The sequence below is a fragment of the Thamnophis sirtalis genome, unplaced genomic scaffold (genome assembly GCF_051295495.1).
Source record: "Thamnophis sirtalis isolate CommonGarterSnake01/CBP01778 unplaced genomic scaffold, rThaSir2_p1.2 scaffold_7, whole genome shotgun sequence".
Taxonomy (NCBI): Eukaryota; Metazoa; Chordata; class Lepidosauria; order Squamata; family Natricidae; genus Thamnophis; species Thamnophis sirtalis.
In genome coordinates, this window is record NW_028261387.1 from 25,842,784 (window position 1) to 25,868,157 (window position 25,374).

The 25,374-nt window shown below is 46.2% G+C and overlaps 2 protein-coding genes across 2 annotated transcripts in view; both read right to left on the reverse strand.

Annotated features, from left to right (window-relative positions):
- The window catches only part of ALG6 (ALG6 alpha-1,3-glucosyltransferase), a 32,131-nt gene extending 29,969 nt beyond the window's left edge, over positions 1 to 2,162 (reverse strand). Inside the window, exon 1 of the mRNA XM_087719556.1 lies at positions 2,101 to 2,162. Within this exon, the coding sequence (XP_087575682.1) occupies positions 2,101 to 2,158 (58 nt within the window). The 5' untranslated portion in view covers positions 2,159 to 2,162. The remainder of the gene's footprint in view (positions 1 to 2,100) is intronic.
- Positions 2,163 to 14,259: 12,097 nt separating this feature from the next.
- FOXD3 (forkhead box D3) lies at positions 14,260 to 15,749 on the reverse strand. Its single transcript, XM_087720786.1, has one exon. The coding sequence runs from the start codon at positions 15,662 to 15,664 to the stop codon at positions 14,357 to 14,359; it is 1,308 nt and encodes a 435-aa protein (XP_087576912.1). The 5' UTR covers positions 15,665 to 15,749; the 3' UTR covers positions 14,260 to 14,356.
- Positions 15,750 to 25,374: the final 9,625 nt, after the last annotated feature.

The window sequence follows — 25,374 nt, forward strand, 5'->3', positions numbered from 1 at the left end:
AAGGTTCAACATGAAAGAAGGAGTAAGACAAGGATATATAATGTCCCTGAATTGTTTAATATATTTATAAATAAAATAGGAACTGGGCATGATTAGTTTAGTGAAGAGAAGGATCAGGAGAGACATGATAGCAGTGTTCCAATATTTGAGGGGCTGCCACAGAGAGGAGGGGGTCAAGCTATTTTCCAAAGCACTTGAGGGCCAGACAAGGAATAATGGATGGAAACTGAACAAGGAGAGATTCAACCTGGAAATAAGGATAATTTTTCTGACAGTAAGAACAATCAATCCAATGGAAAAGCTTGCCTTCAGAAGTTGTGGGAGCTTCATCACTGGAAGCTTTCAAGAAGAGACTGGCCTGCCATCTGTCAAAAGTGGTGTAGTATCTGCTGGGGGGGGTTGACTAGATGACCTATGAAGTCCTTTCCAACTGTTAATCTGTATCTGTATCTAAATGTATAAGAAATGCTTGTAGAATTATTAATGGGAGGGGACTTGTTCTTGCTTTCAGTAGTTTTGCCTTATAAGTTTTATCTTATTTGAAAGACACCAAGAGTTTGATTAGATTGCAGTGATATAGTAATCTAATAAGTACAATGTCAGATAGAATGTGCAATATAAAAAGGAGTATGGCTCTGAAAATTAAAGAATCAAACATCAGATTAGTTGTGTTTGGTAGAAAACGTGGAGTGAATGATTAGAGATTATAAATGGTGAAAAACTATAACAAGTACCGGTAGATGAAATTGCATACTGGGTAGCATGGGAAAATGGTTGGAGAAATATTGGTATAACAAATAGGTGATACATTGATACATGTTTCTATAAGGAAGAAACATTTATCAAAAGAAACAGAAAAAATAGCTGTGCTCACTTTCTTATTGGGCAGTATAAATTTGATATCAGAAAAAAACAAAGACGATGAAGGAAGTGGAAATGTAGTATTTAAAAAGTACATGTGGGAGCTTAGCGTTAAAAACAAGAATAGATAAAAATCAAGAAAAAGTAGATGCCAAATTAATGAGAGTCAAGTAAAGAAGTTAATTGCTGGCATGAAAGCAGTATATTTAAGTGACTTGATTATAGAGGGAAGAAAGTAAAACTTGTACTTCAAAAATATTTCCTTTTATTTCACATTTTAAATTGCTTGCTGTTTCCCTGCAGATGGCAAAAAATTACATACAAGAAAGGGAATAGCATGATGGGGATGTATGATTAATTCAAGAATATATGTTTATATAAGACTGCATAAACATTCCGCAGCATGCAGAATTATCAACTCTTAAGTGTGCTTAGCACCTTAAAGCCTCCTCCCCGCCACATTTGTTTAATTATCTAGGAAGCATCATTGGTATTTATGAAAGGAAGCCAGATTAGGGCTCCTGTAAGTATTTGACCATATTGTGGAACCAGATTGTGGGGGGCAATATGCTGACTCTGTAAACCGCTTAGAGAGGGCTGAAAAGCACTGTGAAGCGATATATAAGTCTAAGTGCTGTTGCTATATGCAACCTGCACATAGTTTAAAATCTCCTCAACGCCCATTACTGGAAAGATTGACTATGTGACACCCCACACCGATGTGGGTTGGAAGCACAGTCCCTATAGGTTTTTTTTTTAAAGAAAGCTCTTTGAAGAGGAAGCTGGTCACGATCTCTATCCTGCTACAGTCCACGAAAGCTCCTCCCTTCCCCAGTGGAAGAAGATTCAGGTTCCGTATCCAAAGTCGCCCTGCCTCTGTATCCCTTTCCTTGCCTGCAGCACAGCCTTCCCCAACAGGGAGCCCTCCAAATCAGCACGCTGATGTAAATCCCGGCCGTTGGCGAGGCTGTTGGGAGGGTTTTTTTTTTTAACCAACGGTTCTGGGAGGCAGGAAGCTGAGCACCCACAAAGGGGAAAGAATGCAGTTCCTGACTCCCCCCGAAGGGACACGCGCGTTTCTCTTAACAGGAAACGCCAAGCTTCATCCAGCTATCAAGCGCGTGCTCTACTCCCCTCAGGAGCGCTTATAAATTATAAATCCCGCCTTTGCCTCGCGCCATGTCGGCCACCGCCAGCGACCCCCCCTCCCCCGCCGCCATTGGACACTCTCCGACTCACCGAAACTGACAGGCGCGAAAGGGCATTCAATGGGCGTGCGCGCGTCCGACCGGCTCATTGGTCCCGCCTTGCTGGCCGGCCGCATGCGCAAAAGGTTTCCTGAATAGGTGACGTTCTCTGCGTGTTACGTTTAGGCTGAGTTTTGCAGGAGGCTCGTCAAAATCAGTGAAGGTGGCTGCTGGTTTTAGATGAAGCTAGTCCCGCAGGACATTAAGATAAATCCATGTGTCTTTTCAGTTACGACCTGAAGTCGTTTAGTTTGTAAACAATAAAAATATAGCTCACTGTTTTATTTAGACTGGGATCGCACATTACACTGTACTAAGCTATGGATTTATTAATCATGATTTCTTGAATAAGCCACGTAGTTCAATATCATTAGGCACATTAAAATGGGAACATAAATACCCGGGGGGGGGATTAGAAAGTGCAAAAAATGTCTCCTATATCTTCCAGCTATATTCTATAATTACAGAACACTACAAGCCGAAATATATCACAGTCTGATAAAATGTATAAGTTATTTGGCCAGAGTCTTTTAAAAAAGTGGAAAGTGAAACAAAGTAAGCAAATAAAAACAGCAATAGATAACATTTATTTTAATTCATTTCCTTCATTCATGAGTATGAGTATGAGTAGTTTATTTATATGCCGCCCTTTTCCCTGGGGGGACTCAGGGCGGCTTACAATTCGAAAGGAGGGGAAAACAAACAAATTAACACATAAGACAGTACATCATTAAAAGCACAACATTCATACAATTCGGGTGGGTTACGGTCTTTAACCCCAGGCCTGACGGGATAGCCAGATTTTAAGGGCTGTGCGGAAGGTCTGGAGGGTGGTGAGGGTACGAATCTCCACGGGGAGATCGTTCCATAGGGTCGGAGCTGCCACCGAGAAGGCTCTCTTCCGCGTGGTTGCCAGTCATCACCTTTACATAATGCCCATCACATTCAGAATGATTCTGAGCAGTGTACAACTAAAGCATTAATACCATATAAAAATACAATACATCAATAAAAGGATCCAGGTAAATAAAAATAAAATAAGCTAAGTTTTAAACATATGTGGGGGGGAGGCTTTAAGGTTGCATGCCACTCAGCAAACCCCTTGTGGGTTTGCAGAGCCAGGTTCAGACCTCTTTTGAAAGGTGAAAAGTGGGGCTGCCTCATTTCTTAAAGGGAAGATATTCCAATGGGTGGGAACAACAACAGAGAAAGCTCTCCACCATGCAAAATTCTTTAACTGACAGTGTGTGTAGCATACTTTTCCTGCCTGATCAGGTGGGACAGACGGATGTGATGGTGGGTAACAGGGTTCTTCTGGTAACCTGACCCCATGTTCTATAGGATTTTAAAAGCCAATACCTTGAATTGGAGTCAGAAGCAAAATGACATTCAACCCAGTTCACACAGCAAAAGTGTTACATGCACCATTCTTGGGGCCAAAAAAATTACTTGCACAGCCACCAGCTGAAGCTTCCAAATATTCAGGGATAGACCCATGCAGAGTACATTGCAGTAAACCGTATGGGAAATAACCAGGGCATGAGTGATTTGATATAAGGGCCTCCCAATTCAGATAAGAGGTGTAGCTGCTGCACAACACGAAGTTGAACAAAGGGCCTCAAAGTTGAGTAAAGGCCACTATTGCCACCTGCTCTTTCAGCAGGAGTCATGAGTCCAGGAGGTCCTATTACATACCAGTCCGGTCTGGGGCAGAGCACAGCATGTTCTGCTATTGATGATCAAGTCATAATTCATCTCCTTTTGCCTAGTGATTTTATTTACCCAATATTAGTATTAAATTACCTTTGGTTAGGTCCTTTGTAATTCTGCTGTTTTATGGTCCTATATGAGATTCATTTATGGTAACTCAAGTGTTGATTTCTATGTGTATTGGCTCTATTCCTCTAGCACTGTGTTCCTAATCCTGTTTGCTGAATCTCAAGATTAAAATGAAAAATAATTGCTTGACAACTTTACTTCAGAAGGATCTAAGAGAGTGGATTTCTTTAACCTTAGTTCTTTTTCTTAAGGTTAATGCTGATAAACTTTGATAGAATGTATAAAAACGTTAAGAAGTTCCAACTGTTCACCTCTAAATTGGTAATATGTGTTTTAATGCACTTCCAACAGAACAACCTGGCATTAGCCAGTTGCAGTCAGGTTTTCTTTCCCAGTAACCAACTAGATTAAATAGTATAAAAAGAAGAGAAAAAGGGAGATGAATATTAATAGAAAACATTTTGATTTCACTTCATATATAAGACATTTCAAGTAATCAAAATCTTACTTCCTGCTCACTACAAGAGTTTGGCCATTATATTTACATATATGAGATCAGTATCAATGATTGTTGTTGTTTGCTTTTAAGGCATAAATAGAAATATGTAAATTACATTAAAACAGCTGTTTGAAAAAGATAATGGAGCAATTGTTTGGAATATGGTTCAGTATATGATTCAATACTTGAAATGATTAGATGGGACAATATTCATGCTGAATACAACTTATTAGTTAGTCAGAATATAAGCTCAAGAAGTAATTCATTTATTTTGACTTTGATAGGAAAACATAATGGAAGAAAAATCATTGACATAGCATGCAGTGAGAAAAAGGGAAAGTTCATGTAATCATTCAGCCTCCAATCTTTTCAGAATCTTAGCGATATTCTGAAAACCTCCCAACACTGAATTATGGGTATCTGCCCAGCAAAATAGTTGATCCCTGCATACACACTCCATTAATACAACATGATTAATAAGAGGAAAATGTCAAGGTTGCTACCGTGTTTCACTGAAAATAAGACAGGGTCTTATTTTCTTTTGACACCCCCCCAAAATAAACACCTAGCCTTATTTTTGGGGAGGTCTTATTATTTTTGAGGTGCAGGAGGCAGCCAGTGTGGTCACCTCATGGCTGCTGCTATGTTGCAATATTTTAGGGGAGGGCTTAATTCTCCGGGGAGGGCTTATTTTCAGGGAAACATAGTATTTATGGAAATGTTCATTCTCTTAGTTTGATTATGTTCTCTGTATTTATCCATTTACAAATGTGAATTTTTAAAGGACTAGAAGATTATTGTAATTTTTAAATTGCTTACTGATAAGGTCCAGTTTACTTGGCTTTATATTATCTTACTCTTATCTGTGCATGTGGTGAATCAGTATAGTCACTTTCTTTATGAAAAGTTTAAAGAATTGCAAAAATGTGGATTGTATTCTCAGGTTTCTGACATAAACTATTCTATGAACTCTGGTCATCTCTTATCTTCTCTTTTATCTTCCATTTTCATACTTTCATCTAATTTTACCCATCCAGCAATCTTCTGCAATCATCATCTGCCGTAATTGACTCTTTAACATGATTTTGTGAAACCTTATCATTTATTAAACTTTTCAAATGAGAAACTGTTTAATTGGTTAACTAAGATATGCTATAAAACTGTGTTCGAATTTGGACCACATGCCATCTGAAATAAGTTTGCAGATATTAAAAAGACAAATGTTTTCTGCATGCTCAAATATGCTTATATATTACTTGTATTTATTAATCATCATTCCAGAAGATACTCAGACCAACTTAGAAGAGAGTTGGAAAATATTCTAGAATTGAATAGCAATAAAACTGTTCTGTTTAGCTTTCAGTCATTTAAGAGCTGTTAGTTCTACTGTGTGGTGTGAATCAGGGCTGAAATGCAGAAAATAAAATCTCCTCAAATTTGATTTCTCTCCCCCTTTAGAATGTATTGCAAAATTCATTTTTCCACACAGAAGTCATCAATTGATGCCAACTCCCCCTAATTAAGGCAAGGATGCATATAATGATCAAATTCTGAACTGTACGTATTGTTTTTATTCACAAGAACAACACTTAGACATTTGAAACTTGTTTTGGTTATCCATTTTTACAAGCACTAAAATAATAGTATATACTAAAAAGATACAGAGCATTGATATTATTTATACAGAGAGCATGTTAGTAAGTGTCTGGTGTGTAGTATAGTGTAAAGGCTTAGGGTTAGGATCTGGCCTGCAGGATGCTTAGATCTGGTCCATGGGGCTGCCCTGGAAACAACAAAGGACATGTCCGTGGTGCTTCTGTCAGTGAAAACAGAGCTCTGAAGGGCCATATGTACCACCCTCGATTTCTGTTTTTGCTGGCAGAGGGTTGCAGGAAGCCGTGGCAGCTGAAAATGGAGCTCGGGAGCCTGTTTTCGCTGGCAGAGCACTTGGGCCACCACCCCAACATAAGTGACGTTGAACTGGCCATGCCCACCCTGCCCACGCCCACTCCAGCCCCTGAGGTCAAACACAAACCTGATGCGGCCTCAATGAAATTGAGTTTGACACCCCTGGTGTAGATAGAAATGAACTTAACCTGGGCATCATATCATACAGAAGAACAGACTTTCCAGTCATAAAATATACTTAATAGTCTATGTAACACTGGTAAATACCTTGAAAATACATCTACTCTTAAAACAGCCTCTATTTTTTTTTAAAGTGAGAAATTAAAATAAAAGCAGGTCAATAAGATACAGATTGCTTTCTACACCAAATGACAGTAGTAGAGAAAGCTACTTGTTTATAGTGGTGTTTGACCAATACCTGTTTCAGGCAAGCAGTTCATCACTTGAGGGCATGTTAAAACCTAGCTTGGGCACATTTTAAAAAGATTATAAGATTGGTTGCCTTGAGCAAAATGAATCTGTATTGAACAATTAAGTATTATTTTCAAGAGTATAGTATGGCCTTACAATCATGGATAAACTTCATTAATTAGATTTATTTATAAATACTGCTTGAATGTCATCACATCTGTAGGAAATAAGCCATTGTATTTTTCCCCAGAGAATCAACTATACAGTCCAATATAGGACTTCTCACAACAAGTCCCATCTGTATCAAGACAATTTGTACTTCCCAAGAAGTCAATATTTTAGAATTAGGATATACTTCTTTCAATCGACCAGACTCTGCTAATGTCTGAACCCCCAGAGTTTGCTTGCTAATATATTTATTTTGGTCTCTGCTCTCACTACTCAGAAGTGCTCTAAATCCAAGAGGAATTTAAAAGTGATATTTGCCACAACTCCCCCCACCCACTTCTGTGATTTACAAAAGTTATTATAATGTTTTTTGCTGGCCTCCTAGATTAGATGCATTATAATTGAATTTCATTTTGGAAAATTGACATCTTCCATCCTTCCATCACTGAACTATGCATCCAGGGTGCATGAGTGGACTGAGGTGGGGATGGGAAAAGGACAGGTCCAGAAAGCCACCCAGTATGTGGAAAATTAGCATGCAGTGGCTGCCTTTCCAATTCTTTTCTCCATTTATTGCCTCATCTTCCTTGAGCAGTGCTCTGAAATGTCCTCCTTAATTTCCTTCCCAGATCACCACAATTGTAATTGTTAGGCAAACAATCCAGGAAAGATTTTTTAGTAGTCCTAGTTTACCCTTGCTTAAATGTAAGCCAGCAGTATGCTGCAGCTGCCAAAAAAGGCAACAGAGTCCTAGACTATATCAACAGAGGGATAGCATCAACATCATGAGAACCGGTAGTACCACTCTATACTAGATTAGTGAGGCCATACTTAAAATATTGCATCCAGTTCAGGTCACCATGATAACAAAAAAAGATGCTGAAGCCCAGTGGTGGGATTCAAATTTTTTTTACTACAGGTTCGATGGACGTGACTTTGTGGGTGTGGGTGTGGCAGGGGAAGGATACTGCAAAGTCCCCATTTCCTCCCCACTCCTGGGGAACGGTTACTGCAAAATTCCCATTCCTTCCCCACCCCACTAACCTGCTTTCCAGCTCCATTCTCCTGTTCAGGGCAACAAAAGAAGATCAGCTGGGAGACAGTGGGGGCGGGGCCAGCCTATTTGCCAGTTCTCTGAATTACTCAAAATTTCCACTACCAGTTCTCCAGAACCTGTCAGAACTGTCTGAATACTGCCTCTGCTGAAGCCCTAGAAAGAGTGCATAGGGAAGCAACAAAGATGATAAGGGATCTGGAGGCTAAATTGTACAATGAAAAGCTAAGAGAACTAGGTACCATATGTTTAGCCTACCAAAGGGAAGGGTTAAGAGTGACATGATAGCTGTCTTCCAATACTTGAAGGGCTGTCACAGGGAGGGGGGGGGGTCGACTGATTTTTTTCAAACTATCTGAAGGCAGGAGAAGAAGCAATGGGTAGAATTTTGTCAGAGGAAGATCCAACCTGGAACTAAGGAGAAATTTCCTGATAGTGAGAACAACTAGTCAATGGAACAGCTTGCCTCCCAGAGTTGTGTGTGTTCCATTGCTGAAGGTTTTCAAGAAAATATTGGACAATCATTTGTCTGGGATGGAATGAGCCAGGGGTGAAATTCAGCAGGTTCTGACAGGTTCTGGAGAACCGGTAGCAGAAATTTTGAATGGTTCAGAGAACTGGCAAATGCCACCTCTGGCTGGCCTCAGAATGGGTTGGGAATGGAGATTTTGCAATATCCTTATCCTGCCGTGCCCACCAAGACATGCCCACAGAACTGGTGGTAAAAAAAAAAATTGAATTTCACCAATGGAATGAGCAGGTTGGATTTGAAGACCTTCCACCCAGGGGTGGTATTCACTTACGTTCCCTACTAGTTCACAAATGTGAGCACACACACTGCCTTCTGCCCCTGCACTTTGGGTGAAAAAAGGCCCTAAATGGGATGCTGTAGAGCCGGGGTGGGTGGGCAGAGCCAACTGCGATGTCTGCTTCCAGCCCTATTTCTATGATTCCCTCTGCAACAAAGATGGGTTCCTACGGGTTTGGACCGGCTTGGCCTGACACACCCCCAAACCAGTTCTTGCGGCGGCGGCATAGGCACCGCCATCTGGGTTTTTTTTAGTACTGTATGTGCGCGCAGCACGTGAGTGAACCGGCAGTAGCAGCAGCCAGAACCCACCCCTGCTCTGCAGTCACAGAGAAACCAGTTGCCACCAATTAACAACAGGCAAATAAGACTGAAATAAGGCCCAAAGGCATGCTAGTCATGAGGGCAGGTAGAACAGGGTTCAACAGCCTATTAGATCTGAAAAACAAAAACAAACCCATAGGAACATTTAGGATCTTGTCCCACCGTAGTGTCATCCCTTCTATTCTTGAGTGAGCAAGGACTATATGAGGACCCAGATTGTTGGGGGTAATATGCTGACTTTGTAAACCGTTTAGAGAGGGCTGTAAAGCACTATAAAGTGGTATATAAGTCTAGGTGCTATTGCTATATCAGATGGATTTTGTTGCCCCTACTACTACCCCTACCTGCCTCTTCCTAGGCCTTGCTGTCCCTTGACTTCAAGGGAAGATTGACACATTTTAATAGATTGAAAATTATTAAGGTTGCCCTTGGGTGATGTCAGAATAATGGAGGGGAGAAATAACCATTTCAGCACCAAGGATAACTTAAGCCTCCCTTATTTATGGAAGACAAAGCAGCATCTTAGGACCAGGGCAGAGAAGAGAGGTTGCCAGTTCTGCAGGGTTAAATATGAGTGTAAAAAAAACCCAACACACCATTGTCCTCCTTGTCATAAAACTCATGCAAACTCTTACATATGTAAATGTCTGTGGTATAGGTTCATTGTATATTTGGACACGTGGACAACAACTTTCAACCAGCCTGAATACTTGTTTTATTAGAGGTTAGCGAGGAAAGTATTGATGCATAGTGCAATCCTTTTGCCCATAAAGTGGTCTTAGAAACCATTTGTGTATTTTCATGTTTTCAAATTCTCCTTTCCATCCATTGCAGTTCATTGCCATACTTGCAAAGGGTGCCTATACATTCAGATCAAAGCAGAGTGGGATTCTGACTTGATCTAAGGCCTACAGATTATCAGATGATACCCATAGAATCTCCTTGTTAGCTGAAATCAGGTCATAGAAACTTACCAACATGGCTTTTAAAAAGCAAACCCAAAGGCTTCTCTTGAGCTTTAAGTGGCATTTGAGGAATCCCTGTCCAAAATAAATAAATAATGGATGGAGCCACAACAAAAGTTAAACATGTTTTGAAATAATGTACATATAAATGTAATTAAAATTAATCACCTTTGATTTTAAAAAATAATTTCTAGTCATGCTTTTAATCATTTTTTCTTTTTTATCATTTTAGAAATCACAAATTATTATCAACTTTTGGATATCTTCAGGGATTGTACCCAAAGCTTTCAAGAGCTATCTGTGGATCTTAAGTTTCAGATTCTGGACAATGAGAGTCTCTGACCTCCAGCTGATCAAAGGAACCATAAGCATACCAGCCTGCAAGTGTGGACTGCTTTCTTTTTGTTGGTTGCCACTATACCTGAGCTCAAGGATCTATGTAGTATTCCCTCTCTCAAATTCTTCCTCTTCCACTCTTCTGTCTAAGTTTTAAAATACCTGCTCAATTAGAATCTATTTCCTATGTCTTTTTCCTTGTAAGGCAATAAACAATGATCACCTTTGACTCACAATAATGAAAATCTGGTTTCTCTAGATCTGGTTTCTCTTTTTCTCTCTGAACTTCCCGCCTCCTCATGATTTTAGGCCACCACTCCACCACTGCAGCCAGCATACCTGCTGTGAGTTGAAGTCCCTCCAATATGGAAGACCCCACCTCCATATTGGGAGAATGTCCTTAATGCCTCTGATATCGAAGGCTGCAAAATGAAGGGATATTGTGCCCTCTTTCAGCTTTTCCTTCAATGGGCTTCCAGACTGAATGGGACAAGTTTATTTCTGCTTCTATAAATGGAGCAGTTAACTAAATCTAATGCCCAAGGAAGGAAATTTATTTTATGCAGCTGAACAAAACAGGGCGGTAATTTATATCCTTATATCCGATAAAAGTTTAGCGGCTTCTGGATTTGGATACATACTCCTTTCCCATTCTTAAGTTGCTCTCGATGCACCAAAATCATCTCTGGCTGTGTTAACACCACACACCAAACTTGATCCAGCCCCCCAAAAAAGTGGTTAACTTCAATGATTACCTTTTTTAAAAAATTGCTTAATGCATTAGGCAAATTGAAGCCAGGTGACTAATTCATGGGAAACCACATCTTGCAATCGCAGAAGAAGTAACTTAGGTTAGCCACCAAGATCATCATGTCAGGCAAACACAGTTTGGGTGTTTGTAGAAGGGCTGATATAGATGGGGGCATTCAGATCAAGAAGCTAAAAAGGGGGTGCTTTTACCTTCATGGAGCATCTCTCTGCCTCTCTCACCTGTCAGCCTACCTGCCTGCCCATCAGCTGCCCTCAGGTCTACGCATTCATGCTTGGGGTTGCCCTGAAGCTTCAGGGGGACAACCTGCCATTCCACCCAAAATCTGAGCACCGCACACCACTTCGGATCCCTGGGAGGCTGAAAGCCCAAAATTCCTCCGCTTGTCTTCTCCCACCGCCAGTGGAAAGGCGAACGGGGAAGCCTTCCCCCACCTGAACCTGAGGCCGGAGAAGGGAGCCATCCTCCCGGCCTGGAGAAAAAAATAAGAGACGCGCGCACCGCCCAGGCCGGCCGCGCGGTATTGGAACTATGCGAGGCACGCGGAGGGCGCGCTACTCCGGCTAACAAAAGGCTCCGGCCTGGAGCGAGGCCTCGCGATCCAATGTCACGGTCGAGGCCGGAGAGCTCGCTGGGCGAGTCAGGAAAGGCCCCTGCTCTCTTTTCCCAGGGGGATCAGCTAAATATAGGCCCTGGGCCTGGCTCTGGGCCCAACCTCCGGACCGTGGGCCGTTGGTTGTATAGGAAAAAAAACTATTAGCAAGGAACAACTGCGAAGCGCCGCGGGACTTTAATGGCGACGGAGATACAGTCCTCCCCACCCTCCACCCCTCCCGGCCTCAGAGATTCGGTAACTCGGAGGGCTGGTGGTGATGGTGGGAGGGATCCGCGTAGGGACCTGGCTGGACCCGCGGCTGACACCGAATCCCCCCGCTCGATCGGGAGGCCACCTGGCCTGCCTCGGGGTGTCAAATGATTAGCAGGTCCTTATTTATAAAGTTCAAGCGGTTTTCCTCCCGCCTTCCTGGTCAGCGGGCGGCTTACTTTATTTTCGTCCGCATATCCGCGGGTATAAATGTTTACTTAGGGTGGAATAATATTTATGGTTTCTCTAGAAAACAAATCAGGCCCCGGGCAAGGCGCGTCCTCCGGCCCTTGTCCAGCAGGCGCTTCCTCCGGCCCGCCGATTGCTTAACGAGAGAGGACAGATCCTGCAGCCAAGCGGCGGAAAGGCGTCTTCCTCCCTCTCTTTCTTCCTTAGGGCACATGCTTCGTATTTGGGGGAGAATAACAAGGTTTTTTTTAAAAAAAAAAAAATCCTGCGGCTTCCTAAAAAAAAAGAAGAAGGAAGGAAGGAAGGAAGGAAGGAAGGAAGGAAGGAAGGAAGGAACTGATCCTCCGTTCTTTTATCTGATCTTCCTTTTATTTTACAGAACAAAAAAACAGACCTCTTCAAAATTAGTGATCATATCCATGGGTTCTAGCGGTTCGACGCTGAGCCCTGATTTCCCAGGCCGATCCCGATTTAAAAGATGCCACAGTTCTTTGCCTGCGAGACTGTACGAGGAAGTTCCCCCTATTAGGCCCAGAAGGCTTAATTAGGTTAAAGTCGTTTGATACATCAAAGCATTTGTCCACCAAGATTCAATTAGGAATATGCGGTTAGATTCTTTCCTAATTTTGCGGAGTGGCAGGCTGTCAACAGTGGCATATCAGTTAGTAACTGAGCATTGGTATCAAATTCTTGGTATCGAGTCTTGTGACTTTGATTGCAGTTCAAAAGAAATGAATTAGGAGCTTTCTTGAACTTGATTCCAGAGACTAAGGTTAGATGCTATTTCAACAGAAGAAAAACTTATTTAATTTAAAGACAAACAGAATCATAACACCTTCTGCATTTCTTTGAACATGGGGGTGGGGTGCAGTTAATATAAAAACCTAGGTGGAGAATTCAAAATTTTAACTTATTAAATGTAATTAAAACAGAAATGAGATTTGTCTTCTTGGTTGTGTATTAATTCAGTATAATTCCTTCCTTCCTCATAATTAATTGTTTTTATTACCAGATTATCTGACAAATTGTCTCAATCCTATTTCTTTATTATGGAAGTTACTTTACCATCTCTATCTTAATATTTATATAATATCCAAATAATTTCCCTATAAGTGTAATCCAATCTGTAGCAATTTTATAACGTTTTTACAGAAGTGTCACTAGATATATCTAGATTTAGATATACATGGATAGAAAAGGTCGAGGATGATATTTGGGAGAGATTTTCTTGCTCTTTGAGGCATTAAATTTTTCAGTCTGTTGTATTTTTAACAGAATAATTGTATCTCATATATAGGTTCTATTGATTTTTTTTTTGTTTCCATCTAGCTGAATGACTACAGAATTTCCCCAATGGAGCAAAAACGTTTTTTATAATTCTCTTTCATATGATGTGCTAACTGGAAAGCAAACACCAAAAGTGCCATTTTAAAAATTTATTTACAAAGCTGTGTACAACACGAAGGAATAACATTTAGAATACATATATTCATTCATATATAAACAGACTTCTATAATAGAATGAGAGGGGTTTTTCTCCCCTTCTTTTTTTTCCTGCTCAGTTCTTTCATATTTAAAACGCCTTCCCTTATCGTTTGCTGCAAATTTAGATATATTTCGAAGAAAATTACCGGAGGAAAAATGAGAACCTTCAACAAAAGTGAAAGTTCGGGACTCCTAAGCTTGAGCGTTCTCGACTTCCCGTTATCCCTTTTCTCTGATTTTTTAAAATATGCGTTTGCTTTTTTTGTGTGCCAAATATGGACCATTAAAAAAATAAAATAAAAACGGCAAAGGAAAGTCCGTCATTGCCTCTCGCCCTCCCCGCTACAAATATCGAAGAAACAGGTCGCCGCGGGGTTGCGTGTCAGCTTTACCTGCAGCGTCCGAACCCTTCTTTCCTATGCGTTTTGCCAGCGTTGTTTCAGGGCTCCTCCGAAGCCTCCGGGTTTACATCGCGAAGGCCACGGACTAAGGCAGAGAGATGCGGCACTGGAGCCGATCGAGTCCGCAGAGGGTCGTGACGAGAAAAGGAGTCTCTTGGAGAAGCGGGAGGCCGCCAGGAACCCTCCCCCCCCTCGATTCTTCGCAGGATCGGAGAAAAAAAAGGCGAAGTTGAGGAGGGAGGAAGGAAAGGAAGGAAGGGAGAGCGGGTCCCGCGCTCGCCGCCGAGCTACTGCGCCGGCCACTTGGCCTGGACCGCGCCGGCCGAAGCGGCGGGCTGCAGGAACTGTCCGGAGAGAATGTTTGTAGGCACGCTGAGGATGGGCGCGATGGCCGCCGTGGTCCTGGCCAGCGAGAGCGGCTGGTGGGCCAGCAAACCCGACTGCGCGGTGACGGGCGTCCGGAGGAACGTCTGGGCGCTGACGGCCGAGGAAGAGCTGACGGCCGGCCCGGCGCCCGCCCCGATGATATTCTCGATGCTGAAGGAAGGCCGGCCGCTGGGCTCGGCTTTGACCCCGCCGGCCGCGGGGCCCGAACCGGTCACGGCGCCGAGCCCGCTGAGATGGAGCTGGAGGCTGGGGCTGAGCTGCGCGTTGAAGGCTTTCCGGCTCAGCTCGCCCGAGGGCAGGAGGGGCACGGCGGGCGGCAGCATGGGCCCGACGGGCGGGATGTAGGGGTACTGCAAGGCGGCCGGGTGTGGGTAGGCGCCGTGGTGCAGGCCGTAGGCTCGGCCGTAGGGGCCCGAAGAAGAAGCGGCGGCGGCGGCGGCGGCGGCGGCCAAGCTGTAGGCGCCGAAGCTGTGCATCATGAGCGCCGTCTGTTCGCGCAGCTGCTCTTGCTGGTGCCGCTTGAAGCGCTTGCGGCGGCGCAGGAAGGAGCCGTTGTCGAACATGTCCTCGGACTGCGGGTCCAGCGTCCAGTAGTTGCCCTTGCCCGGGTTGCCCGGCTCGCGGGGGATCTTGACGAAGCAGTCGTTGAGCGAGAGGTTGTGGCGGATGGAGTTCTGCCAGGCCGGGAACTTCTCCCGGTAGTAAGGGAAGCGGTTGCTGATGAACTCGCAGATGCCGCTCAGCGTCAGTTTCTTCTGCGGGCTCTGCAGGATGGCCATGGTGATCAGTGCGATGTAGGAATAGGGCGGCTTCACCAGGCTGCTCTTGGGCTTGCCGCCGCTGGAGGCAGCAGCCGCAGCGCCCGCCGCCGCCCCGGACGGCGCGCCCGGCGCCGAGCCTTCCTCGCTCCCCTTCTCCTCGACGGGGCTCCCGCCGAGGCTGCTGCTGCTGCTGCCGGAGCTCATCTCCACCGCCTCTTTGGCCATCAGCAGCTCGGCCGCCTCGTCCAAAGCCAGCGAGGCGGGCAACCGAGCCAAGCCGCTGCCGGGGGGGCTGCCGCCGGCCTCCAGGTCGCTGCCTCCGCCGCCGCCGTCCCGCTCCTCCAGGCAGTCGTCCTCCTCGCCCACCACGTCGATGTCCACATCTTCCGCCGTCAGCACCGTCTGGCCGGACATGTCGTTGGCGCTCAGGTTGCCTGACAGAGTCATCTCCCAGCTCAGGAAAGGGGAAAAGCAGCGGGCTGGAGGGTGCGGGGTCGTCAATGAATTGGCCACGGGCGATAAATCGGGAGAGTTGAAAGAGAGAAGAAGGGACGAGAAGTGTCTCTGTGTCGGGGAGGAAGGGAGGAAGGAAGAAGGGGGCTCTTGGGGACACTTGGATCCAAATCCGGCCCCTCTTTGAACAGGGTGCTTCTCCAACAGGTAGCGGTGTCAGTAGCCAGAGAGGGAGCGCCCCCCCTCCCCAGCCTTCCTCTTCTTCTTCCTGCTCCTCCTCCTCCGCTACCTGTCGGCCACGGGGGCCTCCTCCTCCTCCTGCTCCTCCTTACCCAGCTGTCGGCATCCGAGAGCAGACCGCAGACCCTTTGCCCACCTTGGCGGCGGCTGCGCTGATAGGCGCCCGGGAGATCTGCGGGCCAAGCCTTCCTTGCACGCAGCTCGAGTGCGACGCCGGCAAACGGGGCGGCCACTCGGGGCTTTCCTTTCAAGCAGCCGGTCACCAGTCAAGCAGCAGCGACGACGGGGCGGCAGGGAGCGCAGGCAGAGTCCGAAGGGGTGGCGGCGGCCAAACCGAGCGAGCGACCCGAGCTCCTGTAACCGTTTTTGGCTCCTGGTCTGGAGCCCTCCGGCCCGGGAGGACTCCGGGCTTCCAGACCCCTACCGGCTGCTGCGATGTTGGACTGTGCTTTTCCCCAAAAGGAGCGATTGGCGAGCGGCGACCTTCTCCCGGCTCATCGGAATGGTTGTGCCCGCCGCCACCGAGGCTGTTGCTGCAGGTTAGCTCTCTTCGACTAAGGGGATCTCCATCTCTCTCTCCTCTGCCTCCTCTGCTCCAAACCTCCCTCTTTCTCTTTTGCCTTCTTTACTCCTCTCTCTCTGCCCCCACCTCGCTTTTTCAAATCCCACAAAACACCCCGTCCGTTTCCTCTGTTTAAATTCCCCCCACCCTTTCCCCCCTTCTCCCTTCTATCTCGAATGGGCGGAGGGAGAAAAAGGTTCGGTTTGGCAGCCCAGAGAGCAGGAGAGGGCGGGGAATCCACGGGCGTTATAGAGGAACTCGGTTGCCACTTAGAAAGTGCCTTTTTTTTAAAAAAAAGGCTGCCTGATAGATTACTTTCCAGTTAAAGATATACTAGGGGGCGGGGCCACGCGATGGCTTGACGTCAGCGCCCCCCTGGCAGGCCAAGCCCGGCTCAAGTTGTTTCAGGGGGATTGTCAACAAAGAGACAACGGCGGCTCCTTTTCCCCCCTTGATCCCCGCCAAGTGATCAGCTCGCCTCCCTTCAGGGAAAACTTGCCCAAACAGGCCTTGTGGCAGGTCTCCCCAGCTTGGCCCCTTAAAAACAAACATCTGCTCAGGTCGCCAAGTTTATTCTAATAGGAATGGATGGAGCATCAAAACAAATCAAAACAAAACAACCACGCTGGAATTCGATGAACCCAAACACGCACACACAGACACACACACAAGAGAGAAGATGCCCCATGCAATCTTTTCAGAATTGGGCATTTACACACACACCCAGAGAATTTTCCCAGAGAATGGAAAGCAAAGTAAGTCTTCAACTGTGTCAGTCAGGCTGGATTAAGAATTAAATGATAGAGCCAAGTATAAATACAATTATTATGTTGCCCTGGAATGCTTTGGTTTTTTAAATCCGGTTTTTTTTGGGGGGGGAGCGTTGAACATCTCTATCCCCTCCATAACTTCCGAGAAATTTTGTTGTTGTTGTTGTTTTCTCCTTTTACCTTTACTAAATAAATACCAGCATCCGCTGGGAAACGAAGAAGGAAAAGATGGGTATCTATTCATCTGGTAGGTCAGTTGGGGATCGAAATAAGACCAAAAAGACATAAAATAACCACGCCTTTCTTAAAAAAAATGGGAACAGAAAGAAAAATAACCAAAAGAAGAGAGAGTGTGTACGCTGTAGCTTTATTATTATTGGTGGTATCTTGCAGAGGTGTTAACGACGTAATAATAGCTCATTAGCATATTAAAAAGTAGGAAATGGAGAAAGGGGGAATGTGTGTGAATGGAAATATTTTGGTATTCACCTTCAAGGTAAGCCTTGTCCCAAGAAAACAAACTCCAGGAGGTAGCCAGTTCTCAAAGTTTGTTGCAAATGTCTATTTCCTCCTCTTTAAACAAAAGCCTCCGTTTCCAGAGAGAGAACAATTGCTTGGAGTTTAGGTAGGAAATGACTCGCTTGGTAGGTGGCTTTTCTTTTTGTTTTTTCGTGGTTGTAATGATTGTTGTGACTTCGGTGAAATGTTGATAGGAACAACAACTACTACTACAAAAACAACAGTCGTCAGGGGGGAAAAAAAAGAAAGATTTGAATCTCCAAAAGAAATGTCCAAATCCACTTGCCTGGACTGCCCTTGTGTGGCCGCTTTTGTTTTCATCACAACATTTTACAGCTTTCGGATAAAAAAGCGGGACATCTTTATATTTAAACAGAGCGAAACACGCGAACCAAAAAGGTGGGTCCCGTGTTGCGATGGAGAAAAGGGGAATTGACTTAAGACCGAGTGTCGAAATGTGCTAATGAAGACAGAAATGGCAAGAATAGTATATACAGAAGGCACCATGTGTGTGTGTGTGTGTGTGTGTGTGTGTAACAGCCCCCCCTCCAGTGATTTATGCTCTGAGCAAAGGGAAAGTAAGAGGAGGGGACCTGGCTCTCTGCATGGAGGACCAAACCTCCATATCACTGTTCACACGAGAGGGGCTTTCAAGTTTACCCTCTGGAAAAACCGGCATCCGTAAGTTACATTTCTCTCCCCCACCACACCTCTACCGGCCGTCGCCCCGCTAATCAGTATGGCACGGACGGACCACCGCCCTATTGAGTGATCTGCCACGGGACGTCCCAAAAAAAAAAAAACAAGCGGACAGGGACTTCGAGCAAATGCGACGCATTGTATTTGGTCCTTCTCTGTTTTGCAAAGCGCTGCCTCGCGGAGTAGAGAGGAAAGGGACTTTGCGTAGCTCCTTGTCGGAAGCTCTCACCTTTACAGAAGCTCTTCGGTGCGGTTCTACGATCGCTGCTTTGGAGCGATTCTTCCCAGCTGGGACTCCTTAGCAAGAAAAAGCGACTGTTTCCCAGCCTAGATTAGATGAGGGAAGAAACCAGGCTAATTCGGACGGGTGTTAGGAGATCTGCCTGTTCGCGGGAAGGATTCGTAAAACCAGGTTTATCCCACCCCACAAACACGAGTCCCCTTTTCAGTCGCGGATGGCCGTGGGACGTTTTTCTCTGTCCGTTTTTCTTTCTTTTTTCGCCCTTGGTCTCTTCCTGAGGGAGCCTTTACCTTTCGATGGTCCCGGGGTGAATTCCGACCCTTGGACCAGTAAAACCTTTGCAGATCTCCGCGTGCGTGTGTTACAGCAATGAATAAAAGGAATCCGAGCAGGAGTGGGCCGATCCGTCATCCATTCCGATTCATTCCGTGACAAAAAAAAAAAATCAATTTCTCAAATATAGTCACGCATTACAAAAACATCCGTTTCTTCTGTGGTTTTCTTGTGAAATCTCACCGGGGATTGTAACAAGGTGATGAGAGAGAGAAAGAGGGAGGGAGGGAGAGAACATCACTCTAGAAAGCGTCGCCTTCATTTGTTGAGCTTTTTGCTTTGACACAATTGAAGTCAAATTAATTGATTCATACCATTAATTATGGTGCTTAGCGTGGAAGAAACGTATCCCTTCGATTAGGACTCTATTGTGCTAATCTCTTGTTCCATCAGTGTTACCATCTGATGCTGGGAGGAAGAAGGAGGGTGACTGCCGGAGGGTGTTTGTGTGTGGGGGTGGGGGTGGCCCGGGGAGAGAAAAAGGAGACAGGAGAAAGCACGGAGGCAAAGTTTGGGGCTCCTTTTGGCAAATCGAGCGGGGCGCCTGAGTCTGAAGCCAGGCACCATCCGCAGAACTAGTATTCATTCGCTTCGGGCCTCCTGGAGGAAGGGCCAAACCTGGGTTCACCTGGCTTGGGGGTCCCATCTTTGATTTGTCTCCTGTTCACCTTTTCCTGTGCTGCAAAAAAATATTATTTTTTATTTATTGGATCAGTATTTACGTTGTATCCCCCCCTAAAGTACTCCCCAAAAGGAGGTGAGGAGAGGAAAGCTCTTCGCATCTGGAAAGGTGTCTGAAGCACAAAGACCGGTGCTCATGTCCAAAAGCTAATTTGGGGGGGGTCTCTTTCTCCCTCCCTCCCTCCCCCCTCTCGTGCGTGAGGGGGGGGATGGAAAGGAAGACGCGGTTGCCCAAAGGAAGGGTGAGTTTAAGCCAAAGGCCAGGACCACCCACCAGCGAATGAGTAAAAGGGAACTCTTCAGTGAAGTTTGCTCTTTGTACCCTTAAGTTTTCCAACTTCGTAGGTGAAGCTTCCCTCCTGCGTCCAGTTTGGTGACTGTGGAGCGCTGAAGAAAACAATTTAATTTTAGAATAATAGCAAAACTTTCTCCGAAGCAATCCTCCTAATTACTCTCTCCTAAAGGAGAAGGCTGAAAAAGAATATTTTTAAAAAATTCATGCGAGAGAGAAGCTACGGGTAGATATGTACAATATTGCACAGGCGCGATTTAGCAAGCAGATTTTGAAACTGCTGTTCGGATCGATAGGGAGCCAGATAGAGACGTTGCTGGCCTTGATGGGGGGAGAGGGGGAGACGCGGAACGAACAACTTATGATAGGAGAGGAGAAATTAATTACAGTTCACTTGGAACCTAGGATGAGCAAGTGAGTGTCTAGCCCACAAAGTGAATTAAAAATGAATCCGGAGAGGAGGTAGGAACTGAAAAGGAGGCGAGAGGAGGACGGCCAGCTGCGTTGGGCTAGGCTTCTTCTCCCGGAACCAACTACTATATATATTTGCTCCCCTCCTGTGCCCCGTGACTTTCCCGGGATAGTTGTAGAAATCGTTGACCTAAATCCTTACAATTTAAAAAAAAACAAGGGGCGTTTTTTAATCGAAGAGGGAGTAAGTAAATAAAGGGGAGCGTGGAAGAAAGCGTGTGGATGAACTGGCGTACCAGTCGAGAAACAGACGAGGGCTGGTGTCGATAGGTTTCGATGTGAATGCTGTGAAATAGCCCAGATGCTGGACTGAGAAGGGGAGCGTTTTCTCGTTAGCAGCTCGGAAAAAGAATTGGGGAGGAAAAAGCCGCACTCTGGCCAGGGTTGCTATCCGGCTCGGGGTAGAAGGAAGGAGGAGGGGTGGATAATCTAATTTAATTGACATCCTCCCCCCGCCCGCAAGAGTTTCACTGTCACAACCTTCCTTCTGGAGACGCATTCGGCTTGGCGTTTTAGATCACTCACACACACACACACACACACACACACACACACACACACACACACACACACACACACAAAGCCACGATCCCATCGAAATCTATCCAAGGATGAGGATGGGGATACTGTAATTACAAAGTTGGTGCTCTAAAAGGAATAAAAACAAATCACGTGTAAAAAAATCGTCCGTCCCCCCGCGAAACCACGGGAGACATTTGAATACCCAAACACGGAGGAGAATGGGGTGGGGGTTTGGGGGAGAAGCAGCAGCCTCGTGTTTGCAAACTGAGATCTTTGTCCTGGAAAAATGTACAAACATCCCTTTTGTGAAAGGCAACACGTTTAATGAACGAGGAGAGAGAGAGAGCGAGAGAGAGCAGGTAGGGGCCAAACCCCGACTAAAATGGTGTGCTAAATTTATGGCATTGTTAGCGTGCTTTTAATTATGGCTATTATGTTAATTATTGCCCATTAGCGCGGAGTTATCAGCGGCGTGTCAGCTTTAATCAAAACGAGGCTTTCTCTTGAAAATGGTTCTTTCCCATCCGCCCGTCAGGGACAGTGAAGAGGGGAACGAGGCAGAGCCCAGGCGGCAAAAAGACCCTCCGTAGGGCGCGAGTCGACGGGGCGGGGGAACCAAATAAAATGACTTCCCCGTTGAAAAAAAGCGACTTGGACGTGATCCTGCGCCGGCTTCTCCCTCCGGAGATTTCCCCCTCCGGGCCAACGAATGGGGGAGGGGAGAGGAGAGAGAAAAGAGCGCTTGGCCCGGCCTCCCCCCCTCTTTCGCCTCTCCGCCCCTCCTCTCCGCCCCTTCTTGAGTGAGGCCGCTTCATCATGCCGAATCACTCTGTCAAACAAGATGTTCCGGCTCGTTTTTATCCGTTCCGTTTTACGTCTCCCCCCCCCCGACCTCCCCAAGTCGTGTGGGCCGGGCTCGCCAAACAAACAACCTGAAGCGCCCGCTGGCCTCAGCCAAGGGCCGAGGTGGTGGTGGTGGTGCTGAACAAAAACCGGGGAGACCAGATCCGCGGAAGGGGCGCCCCCTTGAGGAGAGGTCTGGATTTTGGCCCCGACTGAAGGTGCCCCTTGGAAAAATGTGGACCCGGTTTTCTCTTCCCCGGTCTTCGATTGGGAAGAGTTCGCCCCATGAGGCTCTGCTTCCTAACCGGCAGGCAGGAGCTCCCCTTATTACCTGTGGCGGGGGAGGGGGAAATGTTCTGCTTGGAGGCCTCCCCGAGCCAGATAGAAGGGCTCCCCTTTTATTGTCTGTACTGTACTGGTTCCCCAAGGTGCCCCCCACTCCCCGGTTTCCTAACCGGAGGACTGGGGGGGAGCACTTTGGAGAACCTGTACAGTGTAAGGTTGAGAGGCTGCTGGGTGGGGGCTAGAATTGCCCTGTGAAATTAATCTGGGGTGTCTGGCACTGGCCAATGAAAAGAAAAAGGACAATAAAAGCTTCTATCTGGCTCGGGGAGGCGTCCAAGGAGAACATCTTTACCCCCTCCCCCCTCAATAAACCCTCAGGTAATAAGGGGAGTTCCTGCCTGCCGGTTAGGAAGCAGAGCGCCAGGCCGGTGGAAACGAGCCTAGGATCCGAGAGCGAGAGCCGTCTTCGGGCAGGCCGAGCAACGCACGCAAAGACTCTTTATTGCCCCCAAAAGCCACTTTCTGGACTCTTTTTCTCTCAGGAGAAAAACTCCTCGATTTAAGGAGACTTCGACTCAATCTAAGCCAGCTCAGGATAGTGGCCTCTTTCAGCCCATACATTAGGCCAGTGTTTCTCAACCTTGGCAACTTGAAGATGCCTGGACTTCAACTCCCAGAATTCCCCAGCCAGCGAATGCTGGCTGGGGAATTCTGGGAGTTGAAGTCCAGACATCTTCAAGTTGCCAAGGTTGAGAAACACTGCATTAGGCTACACCCCCCCCCCCCGAGGGGGCTCACTCGTTTCCTGGACTTGAAAGCCCAGTCATCACCAACTGGTCCAGGGATTATAAGGATGAAGGATGCTGCAGTCCAACATACTTAGGAAGGTTCTACTTACCTGGGAGGGTGAATCTCATGAAACTCGCTCCGGCTTCCTCTTAGCGTGGAAGGGGATTGGACTATAAAGTTGTCCATTATCTTAAATTCAACGTGGATTCGAGCATGGGTCTCGTCCATTTTGGGGGGACCTACCCCAAAGGGGGCGGGCCCAAAAGAGAAAAGTCTGCAGTCCTGTTGACTGATTGACAATTTCAGGCAGATCCCCACCCCCCTCCTACACACTTCCCAGCTAGGACTGGGACAAGTACTGTTCTTACTTCCTTTCCTGGCGGGGTTTTCAGGAACACCTGGTCCTTCTCTAGCCACCTTTCTCCTCTATATACTTCCGAGCAAGATACATCGCGGGCACACACCCCTCCAGGGGTGAAATTCATCAGATTCTAACAGGTTCTGGAGAACCAGTGGCAGAAATTTTGAGTAGTTCGGAAATCGGCAAATACCACAACTACAGAGTGGGATGGGAATGGGAATTTTGCAATATTCTCCCCACCACCCGGAGTGGGGTGGGAATGGGGATTTTGCAGTAACCTTCTGCCACCCCACCAAGCCACGCCCAAAGAACTGGTAGTAAAAAAAATTGAATTTCACCACTGCCCCCATCCTCCTTACCCCAGCACAGAAACTCAGTGAAACCAGTTGCCCGAAGAGAGCGAATCTCTCTCAAAGGTGAAAACGAATCTCTCTCAAAGGTGAAAACTTCCGACTTCTTGAACCTCGGAGAATCCGTTTGTCTTGGTTAAGAGAAAGTTCAAGATCAGGGGCAGCCGCCGAGTTATTTTTAGAACCGCCCACCCATTCCTCTTGCTTTAAATTGAGGGTGATGGATTGGTTATTTAGATTTAACACCGATGCTTTCATCCAGTCGCTGGGAAAAAGGGCGACCCGGCCAGTTCACGACTTCAGCCACCGGGGCTTCTAAATAAGAGAGGTGGGAGATCTCTAATGGTCTCCAGATGGTAACAATGCCCATAACACGAACAGTGGATGAGGCGGGGTCGTAGTCCAAACAGCTATTAAAAGCCACCCCCCACCCCCTTTGGAGGCAGCCATAGCTGCCAGCATCCCACTCATATAAAACAAGGAAATGTTAGCCCGAGCGCAGAATTCTGCTTTGACCACTTCGACGGCTTGCAAAGTTCTGGGGTTCTTCTTCTTCTTTTTTCTTTTGCAATGCAATTGCAAGTATCCCAATTGCTACCAAAGGCATCCCCATCGAATCCAAACAATGGAAGCGAACAATGGGGGCTACTCAAAGGAGGGAGGGCAGGCCCCCGCCCAAGCCCCTCCCCGATCCTCCAGCGTTAACATTTAGAGCAGGGATTGGGTTGATTTCGATTGCAAATATAATAAGCGAAACAAAAGGAAGTACGAATTAGAGCCGGTTTTTCTTCCCGGCACCTCGGTTTTATTAGAGGATTCTCACCTGCTCTATTCCCACCCCTTCGATCAAGGGACATAAGAGTTGTTTCTTATCTTTCCAATGTCCCATTTCTGGAAGGATGGGCGTTTGTATTTAATGTGTAACTATGGCAGTGGAGAGGACGCCCCATAGAATTCCACGGGAAAGACTCCCCCCAAATTCTCTTAAGAACCGGCAGCTTCAAGGCCGCTGGAAACCTAGTTTTTTTTTTTTTAAAAAAAGAAGATTGAAATGAAGCTCATGGTTTTAAACTCTTGGGTAGCAGGGCTGCTCTTTGTGTGACCCGGAACTGCTGCGGGGATCGTTTGTAGTTTTCTCCTTTGAGGAGATCCTTGCTCTTCGCCTGCCAGAGGCTTCCATCCGGGCTCGGCCGCCTCGAAAAGCCGAGGAAAAAAAAGAATTGAAAGATTGGCGAGATAGGATTTTCTTTCTCCGCCAATAATTCTGACTCCTCATCGCAATGCCCATTGATAGGAGGGGCTCTGCGAAGAGATCTCCCTGTAGCAACGCGGGGGAAAATGATTTCAGCCTTTCCTGCAGACTGGGAACTGCGATTTGGATCAGAATCTGGCGTGGTAGAGGCTGGTTTTATTCCAAGAAGTCGTTGGGGACGAAGGCAATGCATTACTCTGTGTGTGTGTGTTTGTCTATGTCAATCCTTGTTATATTTTTAGGATTGGTATTATCCCTCACTATCGTTATCACAGTAAACATCGAACCATTAAAGTACCAAATATGAACCAGTGGTGAAATTCAATTTTTTTTACTACCAGTTCTGTGGGCGTGGCTTGGTGGGCGTGGCAGGGGAAGGATACTGTAAAATCTCCAGTCCCTCCCCACTACTGGGGGAAGGATATAGCAAAATCTCCATTCCCACCCCACTCTTGAGCCAGCCAGAGGTGGTATTTGCCGTTCTCAGAACTACT